At 42.3% G+C, this 14,079-nt stretch overlaps 1 protein-coding gene across 2 annotated transcripts in view; it reads right to left on the bottom strand.

Moving 5' to 3' along the window:
- MAML1 (mastermind like transcriptional coactivator 1) overlaps positions 1-13,606 on the bottom strand; it is a 34,151-nt gene extending 20,545 nt beyond the window's left edge. The window contains exons 1-2 of one of the 2 annotated variants that reach the window (XM_087753802.1): positions 12,658-13,606; positions 1,543-2,955 (exon numbers count right to left, since the gene is read on the bottom strand). In XM_087753802.1, coding sequence (XP_087609928.1) covers positions 1,543-2,955; positions 12,658-13,026 — 1,782 coding nt within the window. In that variant the 5' untranslated portion in view covers positions 13,027-13,606. The remainder of the gene's footprint in view (positions 1-1,542; positions 2,956-12,657) is intronic. The other variant, XM_087753803.1, reaches the window with a different exon arrangement.
- Between the last annotated feature and the right edge of the window lie 473 nt (positions 13,607-14,079).

Below are 14,079 nucleotides of genomic sequence, written 5' to 3'. Positions count from 1 at the left end.
TCCAACCATCACCATATTCCACAGAGAAAAATACTACTACAGATAAGCCTGCTAGTATTAATTTTTCATAAGTCTGCTTTTTTTTTTTTTGAGATTGGAACTTGGGATAAGCAAAAACAACATGGAACTATTATCATTCAAGATCTGATACTGTCCTCTTTGTACTGGCAAATCCATTTGAAATTTGACAATTTTTATAAATTTTTAAGCACAGTTCAGCCTCATCTCTAATTACACAAACAAATATTACTTTCAAGTTTAGAATTCAGCTAGCTGGTTCAGCTGTTGGTTCTTACTCTCTGCAGCTTCATAAGAAATCACGAGCCAAATATAGGTAATGCTGTGCTAAGTTATTCTATATGCAAGCTTTTGAGAAATTCTCCAGAAGCATTCATCAGTATTTCTGTTAACTCCGTGCAAGCGTGGCAGTGTAGATGCAAGGTCACCTCATGTTTTTCAGTGAGGGGGAGATGTGACCTACACAATCATCTCTACCCTTCCCCTTCTTTTTCCATCAAAATGTTGTTAAATTTTTACTTCTGCTAGCTTTTAAAGAGATTAATTTTTTTTGTGCCTTATGAAGCACACATTGATCTCAGATTTTTATTTGTCTATCAGTGTGGTCTTTATCACAGACTAATCAGATCTTTTTCACAAGTTTTTTGGTTTGTTTTGGGAACATATTACTAGAGTTGGATCTCCAACAGCTTTTGCTAGAGGAGCTTTAATCCTTATAACAAAGACCTTTTTTCTCAACAAGACCTTTAGTATGAGCATTGCAGACACATGTTACAGCATCCCAATGAGTCTATACCTCCATCCACTACATAAATTTTCACCTGCAGCATATCTGTAGTATCAGTTATACATAAGGCAAAGAAACACCATCTGGAATTTTCCTTTACAGGAAAACCTGAAACATATTGCTTCAAGCAGACAAATATTACTATTAGTCATTCTTAAAGATATATTTCTCTCCTACCCCATGCTTCCCCAATCCCCAGAGACTTAATCAGTAACAAACTGTTAGATTTGAAAAGCCCCAAGGAACACCCAAGAAATCAGGAATGCAGACCCCACTTCCATCTCTCTTCAAAAAAGCAGCATGTCTTTTTATAGTAAGCCAACTCTGACACAAGTAGGGACTAAAAAGAAGGTAAAGAAATCAAAGCTTCTTTGAGAACACTGTTTACAGTTTTACATGAGTTATTTTAGGCAAAAGTTTACAAAGCATCTATTTATCTTTGTAAGTAGAAGCTTCTATGAAGCATGACAATTTGTTGCCCACAAAGTATATTAAGCTGGAAATCACACATTACCATATGACCTAGAACCAAGTATTAAAAACTGTCCCGAGTGGAAAACAGAGTTCTTGATTCTTGACTCAGATTGTTGCATATTACCATTTTCTTCTTTAAAATCATGCGGCAACTTTTTTGAAACAATACCAAGTAATCTGAACTCTAGCCTTACCTATCCAACACCCTCTTGCAAAACCTTAAATTTGCTACTAACAAAGGTAACAAAAACCAGAACATTCACCTGACTGTGTGGTAGTCGGTAGGCAATGTTTCCAGACTTGGGTTTCAACAGGATCATCCCATTTTGGTCATCACTCACGTGAGACAGTGGTGGCTGCTGACGCTGTTGTATATATGCCAACATGGGAGTCTTGTTCTGACCAGGCACTGTAACCCCCTGTTCACATTCTGCTTTGTAATGCGAAAGAGGTTTGGTGTTCCCATAGTCCAGCATAGAGCCTTGACTATTCACAGGGTTCTGGTTCAAGCTGTTTTGCTGATGACCCAAAATGTTCACATGGTAATTGCCTCCAGCTCTCGGTGAGCTTTTATTTCCCATATTAGGCATCATGAGTTTCTGATTGTTGAAGTCTGGCTGGTAAACCGATGGGCTGGTGGGATTTTCCATGGTATATGGGACAGCCAGTGGACTATGAGAAGGCCCAGACTGTTGCCATGTAGACATCTGATTTGTTTGGTGGACTTGTGAAGCTTGCTGCTGGTTCTGTAACATCTGGTCTCTCTTCTGCTTGGCAGCAATCTGCTGAAGTTGATGAGCAGAAGACATTTCTTTGGCACTTCCTGTGCCCTTCCCAGGTAACAACACATTGGGGAGAGGCCTCTGGACGTTCTGAGAGTGGTTTGATGCCTGCATCATGGGCTGATTAGGATTTTCAGTCATTGACTGACTGGAAGGCTGAAACATAGCCTGAGAACTACCAACCGCTGGAGAAGCAGCACTTACAGGTACAGAAGCAGCACCGATAAATGCTGGACCTGATGAAGTAGATCTCACCTGGGGAGATCCCCTTTGTTCCTGTTCAAAGGGTGCTGGGGAAAACTCAGTCTTTATGTTAATATCTTGTGGCAATGGAGTCTGTGCAGCTGAATTTGAAGAATCTGCATCTTTTTTCTCTTCAAAGTCTTCATTAAAGAGATCCTTCATGTCTTCATCAGGCACTGATCTATTAAGCTCCTCAATAAGTTCCTTCCATTCTTGCTCATTAAGATTAAGATCAGGCATCAAGTTATTCTGAGATATAGAACCCCCTGCTCCAGCAATCATACATGGAAGATCATCTACAGGCTCCTGCTTCAGCTCTTTGTTCAAACTCAGAGGAAATGAGTCATCAGCATCACCACCTCCATTCATTTGCAAGCTGGAATCTGGAAGACACTTCTTGCTGATGCCATCTAGCCCCATCGGATGTTTTCCATTAAGTTGTAAGGTATCTCCACTCCCAGATTTCTTGTCAAGATGATGGAGTGGAGACACTGGGGGTATTCCATTGGAAGAACCACCCACTCCAGCAAGACTATCATCACGACGCAGTTTCTTGGACACAGAGAATACATCACCATAGCCATTCTGCTGGTCTCCATTCTGAGGGGAAGCAGCACTATCAAGCTTTCTTTTCACAGTCTCATGGAGCTGCTGAAGAAAATGAAGGTTTTAGTTATTTAGTTTTATGTTTCATGATTGGGATTTTTATTTCTTACCAGAACATTGTCTAGCTCTGAATAAAACATTTTAGGAAAAAAAAGGCTAAAAAAAAAGGTTCCATTTTTGCTTTGATAAGATTTGTTTTACAAGTCATCACATGAGATTACTTCCTTACTATAATCTCTTAGGGCAAACTTTCAAAAATATGTACCGTATCGGAGCCCCTCCTTCAAACAAAACCAAAAGCTGTCATATACTTTGACACCAACAAAAAGTTGAGAAATGGCTGTGAACTGGAATATATTATGATTCTTCCTATTCAAAATGAAAAAATATCGAAGAATGTTAAGATTCAAATTTTAGATGATAATGAAAACCTGTATTTTATTTGGCCCATGTACACACAGTATAATTGTTCTGTAAGACTGCTTTATAAAGCAGTCTCAGACTTAAATATTTAGAGAAAAAGAAAACCATTTCTCTTGTGATTATAATTTTTGGAGAAGAATTATTTATATAAATTTTGTACACAATCACATTTTTGACACTAAAGCAAAACCAGCTTGTCACTAAGTGACCACTGTTTCACACTTATGTAAAATGCAGTTCAGAGTTCAGTCAATTCTATCACAGCAGGGTAAGTTTATTCCTTTCCTCCTTTCTCCTAGAGCATTTGCCAGCTGCTCCTCTCTGCACTATGACTACCAGAGCCCCAACCAGCTCAACAGTTGGCTTCTCATAGCTAGTGAATGCACACATTATTTTTCTTGTAGTGCCACCTAGAACCGACCAGAGGGTACAGCAACAGTTTTACAACCAGGTTGGAGAGCCTTTGTCCAACTTCTCCTTCCTGGCAGCATTCTTTCAAACATAAAGTTCTTTCCATTGACCTCAAAAACATCTGAAAACAGAATTCGTGCACACATCAAAGATGACTATAAACTCTTCCTTCCCTCAGGTGCATTCTGTAAAAAAAAGTTGTGCTTTGCTTATGCTGGAACACTACACCAACACAGACAAACCTGTAGAGCAGAGACACTGCTCAAACAGAGCTGCGCATTTAAAGAGGGAAAGCTCACATCAGCTCCCCGACCTGTATGAGATGCCTTTGTACATCTCAGCAGAATGCACAAGGAGAATCCCCACAAAAAGCCACCCATCTGAAGCATGGTTCACCGAACAACAGTGCTCTCAGATGGCACAAAAGCAGCTCATTAAACAAACCTCAAGACAAGTATGCTTATTTTATTATTACTTGCAGTCTCCACAACGCAGTCCACTAACCCTTGGGGAAAACTGCCTCATCCAAGAGCAAACAGGGGAAACCTCAAGATCTCACCACTCAAGCAAGCGGTTGTATGTAGAGCCAGCACAAATTACCAGAAGAATTTTACAGCACTTGCCTGGGCAACAGCATTCTTTGATTTAAGGACAGAAGAACTGGTTCACAGTTAATTGTTGTAATTTTTTTTAAAAACAGTCTACAGTTAGCTGATCTTCAGAAAAAACACTATTTGTTTAATGCTTGCATAGGTAGCAGCAAAATCTTATTTTTATCTGAGGGATAGACTGCAGCTTCCCAGGAGACTATGATCTTCTAGATGGCTCACAGAAATAACAGCAAAGTAGCAAGATCAGCAGAAGACCTAGTAGGATGATGCAAGGTGTACATTTGGAGAAGAGACTGGAACTTGAATTCTCTTAATTTGAACATTAGGTCTACAGCTTGGAGTAGCAGATCTAGAGTGAATTTTTCAAATGCTGCCTTGAAAGAATAATGGAAATTACTTTTTTGTAAAAAGGCAAAACAACAGAAAGCAAGGAAGCCTCAACTCAATCACAACATTTGGCTTTCAGCAAGTTTCCCATTGTTTACTTAATACTCCAACTGGGAAAACCGAAGCTCAAGGTGGATGAGTAACTTGCCCAAGGTCATATGATGAGTCAATCACTCAATGTTTGGGAATGGATCCTCCTTAATTCTAAACCATTAGGGAAAAACACACTCCCTGAAAACTGACATACAAGTAATAACTTAGTTTTGTACACTGAACATACTCTTCTCATAGTTGAAGCAAATTTCTGTATTAAAACAGAGTACGTGCCCATTGAGGTCACTGCTGTAATTATAGTTCATATAGACAACTCAAGGCAACTAGGATTTTGGTAGCATTATAGCTGTAATTGCACACAGCTCTTCACAGGCTGCAAAACCCTCCTGGCTTGCTGGACAAATATTCCAGAAGTTAATCTGTCCTAAGGTCTTTGCTACTGTACTACACCATTTGCAATATATGCAGCTAACTAGTCTAAGATGAAATAGTCCATACTTATAAGCCACACTTACTGTAGTCCAGAAAAAGTTACAGACCCCTAATACCCATCGCAGGCTCTTTCCATCAATAAAAACACGTAGGAGCTTTCACATCTATATGGGTTCTAGCAGTATAATGCTCAGATTATCTGATTCTTGGTGACATCATGACTTCAGTTGCTCTAGACAGTCCTCCTTTCACCTAAAACTAGATTTCTTTGTCAAAAAAGGAGATTAAAGAAAAAATAACTTTAATAAAATTCACTAACAAAGTAAAATTTGGGGGTGACTGCTTCCAGCCTTGCTCCACCTCAGATAAATCTAAGATTATTTGAAAGATATCATACCTGTACACTACAGACAATAGACACACACGAAAGAAGAAAATCTGTTTATCTTCTATCCATATCAGAAAAGATTGGGCCCAGTTTGTAAGCAGGACACAACTTCTGAGTTTTAGAAGGTAATCACCAACTGCACTTACATCCTGGCTCACTTTTCACCCTAAAAGGAGTCAAAAGCGTACTTAGATATTGTGGCAGTAAGTCTACACTGAGATTTATGCTACTGTAGTTAGCTATCTACAATACGGCTGGCTAACCAGCTTAAAACTAACCTAGTAACAGCATTCCATTTATTACCTCCATTCCTCTCTCAAGAAAAGACAATGCTATAAAAATTTATGGGAGGCAAAATTTACAGGTACCTTCTCCTCTGACATTAGAAATATATCCTGATACCTTCTATTTACTCATGTTTAATTTTGAGTAACAGAACCTGAAATTCTCACACCAAATATATTCATATAACTACTCTGCAAATAATGCAACTTTCTCCTGTGAAATTCCTTTCTTATATACACTTCTTACATACTACCTCAGCTCTTGATTTCCTAACAGAAAAAGAAATATTAAATTCAGTTCTTCCCCAATTTATCTGCGTCTACCCAAGTAGTCTGGTTTCGGGGGAAAAAATAAGAAGGAACATGTGAGATACAAGTCAGACTGCAAGCTATCTACATACCAAACTGCTCCAACAGAGTTCTCAAGGCAAGAAAAACCTGTTCTCTTCTGCCAAAACTCAAAAAAGAGAAACACTGACAAAGTAAAGCATAGCTTGCTACTCACTAAGAAAATCCCTTTAGCTTTAATTTTATTGTCCACTATCATTCTCTAAGGCACAGTGGCCCTCTGATATGCTGTCCAAGGTTTCCTTAGCACAATCAATCAATTTTATAATACAGGTGCCAATCCTCTCCATTGTCACAAGATCAGATAGAGAAATGTATTCCCATTTTCTCAGCCTACTCAACTTCCCAACAAAAGATGAATCTCCAAGATCTCTGCTATTTAGCTTTGCCTACAAGCATTACACCAAAAGCATTTATCTGAAGTATTTAAACCAATATAGGAAGAGTGCAAAGAACGGGATGTAAGCAGGCCTCAGTCCTTTGGCCCAAGACAAGATATACAGTTCCTCAAAGAGCCACCAAAGTGCCATAGGCTGCACCTCCTCCACATCACGTCATCAGAGCTGCATTTTATTCACAACAGCAAAATACACAGTCCTCAACATGGCAGTAAACACACTTACTTGGCAGGAGCACACATGTAAGTCAGGCCATAACCGTGGATTCCTCATGTGAGGAACACAAACTGATAAAACCCAGGTGTCATCCATCACAACAAAAGGGATGTCCAACACAAGCAGCCTCTGATCATATAATTCACAGTATATACACACTATACTTGACTAGGACACAGGACCACAATGCCAGAGACAGATGCATGTCTACTCAAATTACACGGCTTCCATCAGAAAACAGACAGCACACAAATGATTTTGATAAGCTATATTCAATATCTGTCTTAAACCCACCAGTTTTACCACAATGATGCTCAGCCATACTGTGATCTTACTGCAGGGACAAGTTGGCAGACTTCATAAAAGCTGTCCACAAGCTACCACGAAAGCCCAACAAGAATCAACTGGAAAAGCTTTAAAACTTGCGCTGGCAGAGTTCAAAACTTCAGAGTGCAGTGCAGTGCTCTCTTACTGCCTTGGTGGGAAAGGGGCATGAATCACTGATCAAAACAGTGGCATAAAGTTGGGGGATTTTTGTGGGTTTTTTGTTTTTGAAAAGAGAAAAAGATTATTCCAGGAATCAAAACATCAGTGTGAAATACTCAATACCTGAAACTAGTTTTAGATAATAATCTGAAACCAATGACATCTCAATGCATTAGAACTTAACAAGCATGAAAGTTTAGTTCACATTGTTCACTTGAAAGCAAGAAATCCTTCACAATGCAGAATTTTTAAACTGAGGACAGTCAACTAAACTCCTTTTGTGAAAATCCAATAATTTGTTATACTTTGAGTCCTGTAACTGAAGACAGTAAATATGTATAGATATAAAAAATAGAAACTGTATGCAAGTCTCATTTTTTTCTGAAAAAATACCTACTGAACACGGCAGAAACAAAACTTTTAAAAAAATCTAGTTCTTATACTGTGCCTTTTAGGCTGCATATAATGTTCTTGTTTAGTTTTTTTAAAGCATCTGTTACAGAGATTAAAATATTCTTACAGGATTCAACAGAGCTTTAATTTTTTGTATTGTATTTGGAATAAGTTTAACATTTCAGTCTCAGAATTAAGTTATGCCTACAAGGATTTGTCATGAAATACCAGCAAGAGAAATTTAATGCTGGCCATTTTCAAAGAAGAAATGCTATTTTACTCTAGAAATATAATAAAAATCTAGTTCCAATATGACTGCTAGCTAGATACCAGCATTCTCGCCTCGAAGGGGAAACCAAAACAGAATATATCCATTTTTCTGCCATGGAAGTGGTAGTATTGCAGCACAGATGAACCAGAGCTTACAGTAGGTCCTCTATAGACACAGATTCTCCTCTCCTGCCTGGCCAAGGACAGAAGCAACAAAGATGACAACCTCTTAAGCTGGAACAACAATGCAAATATCAGAAATTGTAGTGTATGAATTTTGGATAGAAAACATAACATTTTGACTACACGACATAGTAAGAACTCCCCAACTGCTGTGCATCTACTCACGGTTTCCAAAGCTACACTCCCCCTGCAAGGAAAGCATTTTATTACCCAATGTGTTCCTACATTCCACTGTGTTGTCAGAACCAAACTGCTGGACTAATTTTGACTTTTACTTTCATTCCAGAAGACTTTTGTATTTGGTTGACTGCCTGCTGGAGTGAAGAAGGGCTATGGATATGCACGTCTATAAATAACCCAAGCCTGCATTAGTCACAAGGGGCAGCTTCTGCTACAGGAATTGTTCTGCTGAATCAAAAAAAACTGGTGTGCCTTCAGCTGCAATGCCAGATTCTCCACCTCACTTGAACTTAAACAGCAGCAGCATATCAGTCACTCCCAGGATCCTTACAATTTAGGAAGCATCACTGCATATCTAACTAATCTAGTAAGGGAAATGTTTCAAATATACAACAATACCTCACATAGAATACAAGGAGACAAAGAAAAACCTGTCTGAGTTGTTGGGCAACAAACTATCAGACTTGTCAGCAAAAACAAACAATGGTGGCAAGACTACACTGCATTATAGTTATGTATAAATAATGTGGAAATAATTTGCTATTTTTGTGGTAAAACATAATTTCACAATTTAACACCCCTATACCACAGCTTACACAAAAATGAGGTCTTCTGAATTGTTAGTGTACCAGCCTGAGCTTTGTTAGTGGAATGCTATTAATGCTTGTCAGTACAATCCAGGCAATCTATTCCCTTTAATTTATTATTTTAGGTCTTTTCAACCAAGAAACATTGCATTGCTCTCCTTATATTTAAATTTCTTTTTAAACTTTTTACTTAGTACCTTTGCTTAAATTAGAACTTACCTATTACTAACATAAAAATGTCTATCGCTCACAAATAAATGCTGGTCTGCTCTTCAGCCTTAACACAAAGCATTCTCAAGACAGGCCACCAACTAGACCTTCTCTGCCCATTCCAGAAACACTGTTTGTGGTTTTGTGGCAGTCCTAGACAAAGCAAGCCACCTACACAACAACTGCTCTCAGGTGGGGGGAAAAAAAACAGTAAAAAACAGGGAGCAGGTCTTCTTCCAAGAGACCACATCATAAAATAAGGAGTGGAGATGAAAATCCAGATCTTGCCATTCTCATTCCTGTGTCAAGGAAACACTTTCTGTTCAGCTCAGTGATACGTTATGTTATAGTCTATCAGAGAAATACAAGGAAGCCAACCTTTCTACTGCAGAGAATTTAAACAGCGTATTAGAATGAACTTTCTCAAATCAGGACCTGGCAAAGAGGCAAAAATGTCCTAGGGGACAGGTCCTTTCTCTTCCTAACTTCCCTGTTTCTCAAAAATGTAAGATTAACGCAAGGGACAATACATTATCCAAACACTAAGCATCTTCTACTTTGAACATAGTCTTAATAATGTCATCTTAACAGAAATATGAAGTAAATTTCAACATTTGAATTTCCTATTAAATAATGGTCTCAAAATTTTAAAAAATAGGAAGCTAATATGTTTTTCATCTTTCTCCTCAAATGAAGGACAGGCCTACATGGCGCACAAATCATTCAAGGTATTTCTGTATCAATACTGCATTCTCTTGGTTTCTGTGGCTCAAATTTTAGAGCTGCTTAGCAAGAAAATAAAGGTTGAATCTGCCCCTTGCTTCTCTTTGTAAACAGGATCCATCCAGCTTCAGGATCTAAAACAGAGAAAAGACTAATGGAAGAGAAAATATCTGATTTTGGCCACATGAAAAAAATCATACAAGACATTAATAGGGAAGTGGCAGTGCTATCCTGTTCCCCATGACTATTCTGCATTTGCAGAAGATGCTCTTAAGTACAGCATCTGGGAGTGCACGCATTGTCCATTGTCCACACTTGTGGCAGTGCAGCCTCACGTCCTTGTACCACAACCCTCAGATGCTAGATCACAAACAGTTTACATTTACTGAGTTGCTTTCTCTTTCAAGGATCAAAATAAATGTTTCATTAACTTTCAACACAAAGTACCAGTTTCCAAGAGAAGATTCATATGCAGCTTCATGGAAAACTCTAGATCGTAACAGCAGCGACAGCTGAAATGATGCATGTTTCACTGATCTAGCAGCATTCTTTTGAAAGGAATGTGTCCAGGATATTTTAAAACAAGATAATTCTGGTGTTCATCCAAACTTTATTGAATATTGTAAACCAAACCCACGTCCTTCCCATACAAAGCACACACTTAGTCTTGATAACAGCTACATGGCTGCTAGAGGTAAAATACCAACCTAGAGAGGTACCTTTTACACCAAAGGAATTAAATTAGCAGAGGGTTTTTGTTGTTTTGTTTTTTTTTCACCAAAACTTGAATTACTAAGCAAACCAACTTTATACCCTAGTTACGAAGTGATGAATCAGCAGCTACAATTAAGCTTACAGTCATGTATCCTAGGAAGGAAACAGCAGGCCAGCATGAGGAAGAGTCATTCATACACTAAAACCCTCTTATGTTGTGTAAATTGGCCACTGGCAGCAGCTTCCTGTACAAGAAGGGCTTCCCCAGATGTGCAGTGTATTTCAGAACCTCACTGCTGTTGAGAGTCCTCATTATAACGGCTGCTAATTAGATCAAATCCACATCCAAAGCAACTTAAAAGAAACAACAGCAATGAATCAAAGACATCTTTCTTTTAAAGATCAATATGAAGACATGCGGTGGCAGTTTAAGCAACAGGATTTGATGTGCTAAAGAGCTCTGTGTGTAACAAAAATACACATTATTAATGGATAGAGCCCCATATGCAAAGCGCCTTAGAACCCAGACAGGAAATAAATAGAAATTCGACCAAGTCTTTAGATAATAAAACATGAGTTTGAGTCATTTTTGTTCTGACACAAGTTTACATTCAAGATCAGTCTACTAAACAACAGCTACCTGGAAAGTTTTACAGAATCACCATCAGGAATGCACAAGGTTTCCTCTCAAAGACTCTTCTTTAACAACCATCTGAAGTGCTCTGTGTCACAAGTACCTTAGTCTTCAGAAAAGTCAGTACATCCTAGATTCTCATACATATATTAGCAAGAGTAGAAACAACTCAGCTGAATAACATTTTCAGTTCATCTTGTAAATACTACAAACTGCACACATCCTGCCTAGTGCTAGTTACATTAGAGCTGCCATTGATGTGTCCCATGTTTCACTATTTCACATCATGCCCAGTTATACCCAAGTATACAGTAAGCTCTATCATGATTCCATTTTAAAAACCATAACTAAATGAAGTCCAAGACAGCAAAGGATTTGCTTCTAACCTGATCAAACACACATACCATCTTAAAAATATGATTTAATCTCTACGTTAACCTGGAAATGTCTCAGGTTAATCCAGTATCCCCTTTTAAAGGCACTCAGAACAGTACTGTATCATTTTCATGCAGGCCACCATTTAGAAATACCTGGTTTTAAGAAAGACAGGTATTAAGACAGGCAACATTTAAGAGGTTATCCTACTAACCTACATTACTGACACATTAGTACATAGCAGTATATTTAAAGGGCTCAGAATAAGTTAAGCAATAGCTATCTTGATATACAAACAGGGCTGTATGAATATATCCTGACAACCAGAAATGCTAGAGAAGCCAGAGAAACATTAAGATTTTGAGCTAAGCCAGTTTTTAGTGGGTGGAGTGGGACTCCCATAGTGTTCACACCCACCAGAGTGGCAAATAAGCAGCTGCGTTTCCACTGAAATTCTTTCCAATATGTACCAGAATTAATAGACATGTTATTTGTCTCAAAAATTCCCCCACAGTAATAAGCACATCTTTATCAAGTGAATCCACTAAACCCTGACAGCCTAAATCAAAGACATAAGCAAGCAAACAAACAAAAAATCCAAAGCCACCGCAGTATTAATGTTCCCCTGAGAGTTTCTGCAGGGACGTTTTAGGTGAATTAGCCAGAAATATAATTCACAGAATGCTACTCTGGATGACTGCAACCATCACAGAAGGCCACCCCCTATTCCTGCCTCAACAGGCAGCAGTTTTTATGTACTCTTCCAGCACGCAAAGGTGACAAGAGAGAAAATAAAACAGCCCTTATCACCTGCAAAGTTGTAACAGAGCACACACGAGTACTCCTCGAAGCAACACCAACCTCAGCCCTCCCACCACAAGCCATCACACCCGCCGTGAAAGCTCGTCTTCCTTCCTCCACACGGTGCCAGCTCCACAGGCGAGGTCACGCCGCCAGCCGGGCACAACCACGCCGACCGCCGGCTCCCCCCACGGCCCCAACCATCCCGGCCCCCGACCGGGAACGAGCCGGCCCCTTACCGCGATCAACGTGCTGTTGCGGCCGTGCTGCTCGCCGCTCGCCGCCTCGGCGTCCAGGCCGTTGGCTCCGGTCCTGTCGGCGCTTCCCGCGACGGCGGCGGCCGGCGGAGGGGGCGCGGGCGGCGGCGGCGCCGGAGGCGGCTGCCGGTGCTTGCCGGCCCGCTTGGCCTTGGCCTGCAGGCAGCGCTGGTGCAGGGCGAATGTCTGCTGGCGCTCCAGCTCCAGGCGCTCCGGGGACACGGCCTGGTAGCGGGACTCGCAGGCGCTGTGGTGCCGCCGGCAGAGCTCGATGCGCCGGCGGAGCCGCTCCATCACCGCGCTGTGCCGCGGCACCACGAACTCCGCCATGGGGCAGGGGGGCAGCACCATGGACTGGAGAGCGAGGGGGGCGGCCGCCGCCGTTCACCGGCTCCTCACAGCGGCCCCCACCATGGCGGGGGCTCCCCACCTCGGGCCTTCCCCGGCCTCCGCCGCTCCTCCCCCTCCCGCGGGCCTTACCTGAGCTCCCCGCCGGGCTCGCCCCCGCCCCGGTTCCTCCCCCCGGCCTGGCCCGGCGCCCGCTCCGCTCCCCCCGCCCCACTTCCTCCTTCTCCCCCGAGGCCGGTGCCGCTTCGCTCCCCCCCCTCTCCCTCAGCCCTGCCCGGCAGCTGCTGCCCGCCCCCGCCGGGGCCCGGCCAGAGCCTGCTCCGCTCCGCTCCGCCCCCGGCGCGGCGCGGCGCGGCTACCGCTCTCAAGCACGAGCCGGCCCGAACCCCCGACTCCCCATTGTTATCCGCGCCGCCGCCATCTTGAAATTGTTTTTCCCCGCAAGAGCCGAGTTGAGACTAAATAGGCGGAGCTTCCTGGGTGGTGGGCTACGTCACGTCGCGTAGCGCGTCACGGGCCGTGAGGGACATCCCTCCGAGCCAATAGAAGGGCGCGGAAGCGCGAACGACGGCGCAGAGGCGTGCGCGAGCAGGGCGACTGTCTGGAGGCGGCCCTCGGCGCGTTTAAAAGGCACGGACGGAGGGGGCGGGGTGGCGGCGCAGCCATTCATGCGCGCCGAGAGGCGGAGCCACGGGTGATTGACAGGGAGGGGTGGGCGCTGGCCGCCGCGGGAGCCCCCTGGGCCCGCCCGCAGGAGCCAGGGCGCTGGAGCAGAGCCCGCCCCGGGCCAGCTCACCTGCCCGCCCCCCGGCGCTCGGGGCGGCCTCAGCCCTCGCCCAAAGCGGCTCCCAGGCAGAGCTAGCCTCTGCGCTACAAAACCTCTTCTTTTAGGCCAAGACGTGAGCTTACCTAGCACCGGGAAAACACAGTCCCGTAGCAGAGAGAGTTAGTGATCACCTCACCAAGATGGGACACTGTCAGCTCTTCTTCGTCACCTGCTCCCTTCACTTCAAGTCAACCAGAAGTGATGAAGACTTGGACAGTTTTGCTAATCAG

This window comes from Nipponia nippon, unplaced genomic scaffold (genome assembly GCF_047370975.1).
Source record: "Nipponia nippon isolate SJK-2023a ecotype South Korea unplaced genomic scaffold, ASM4737097v1 scaffold_17, whole genome shotgun sequence".
Lineage (NCBI taxonomy): Eukaryota > Metazoa > Chordata > Aves > Pelecaniformes > Threskiornithidae > Nipponia > Nipponia nippon.
This window is presented reverse-complemented; position numbering and strand designations above follow the sequence as displayed.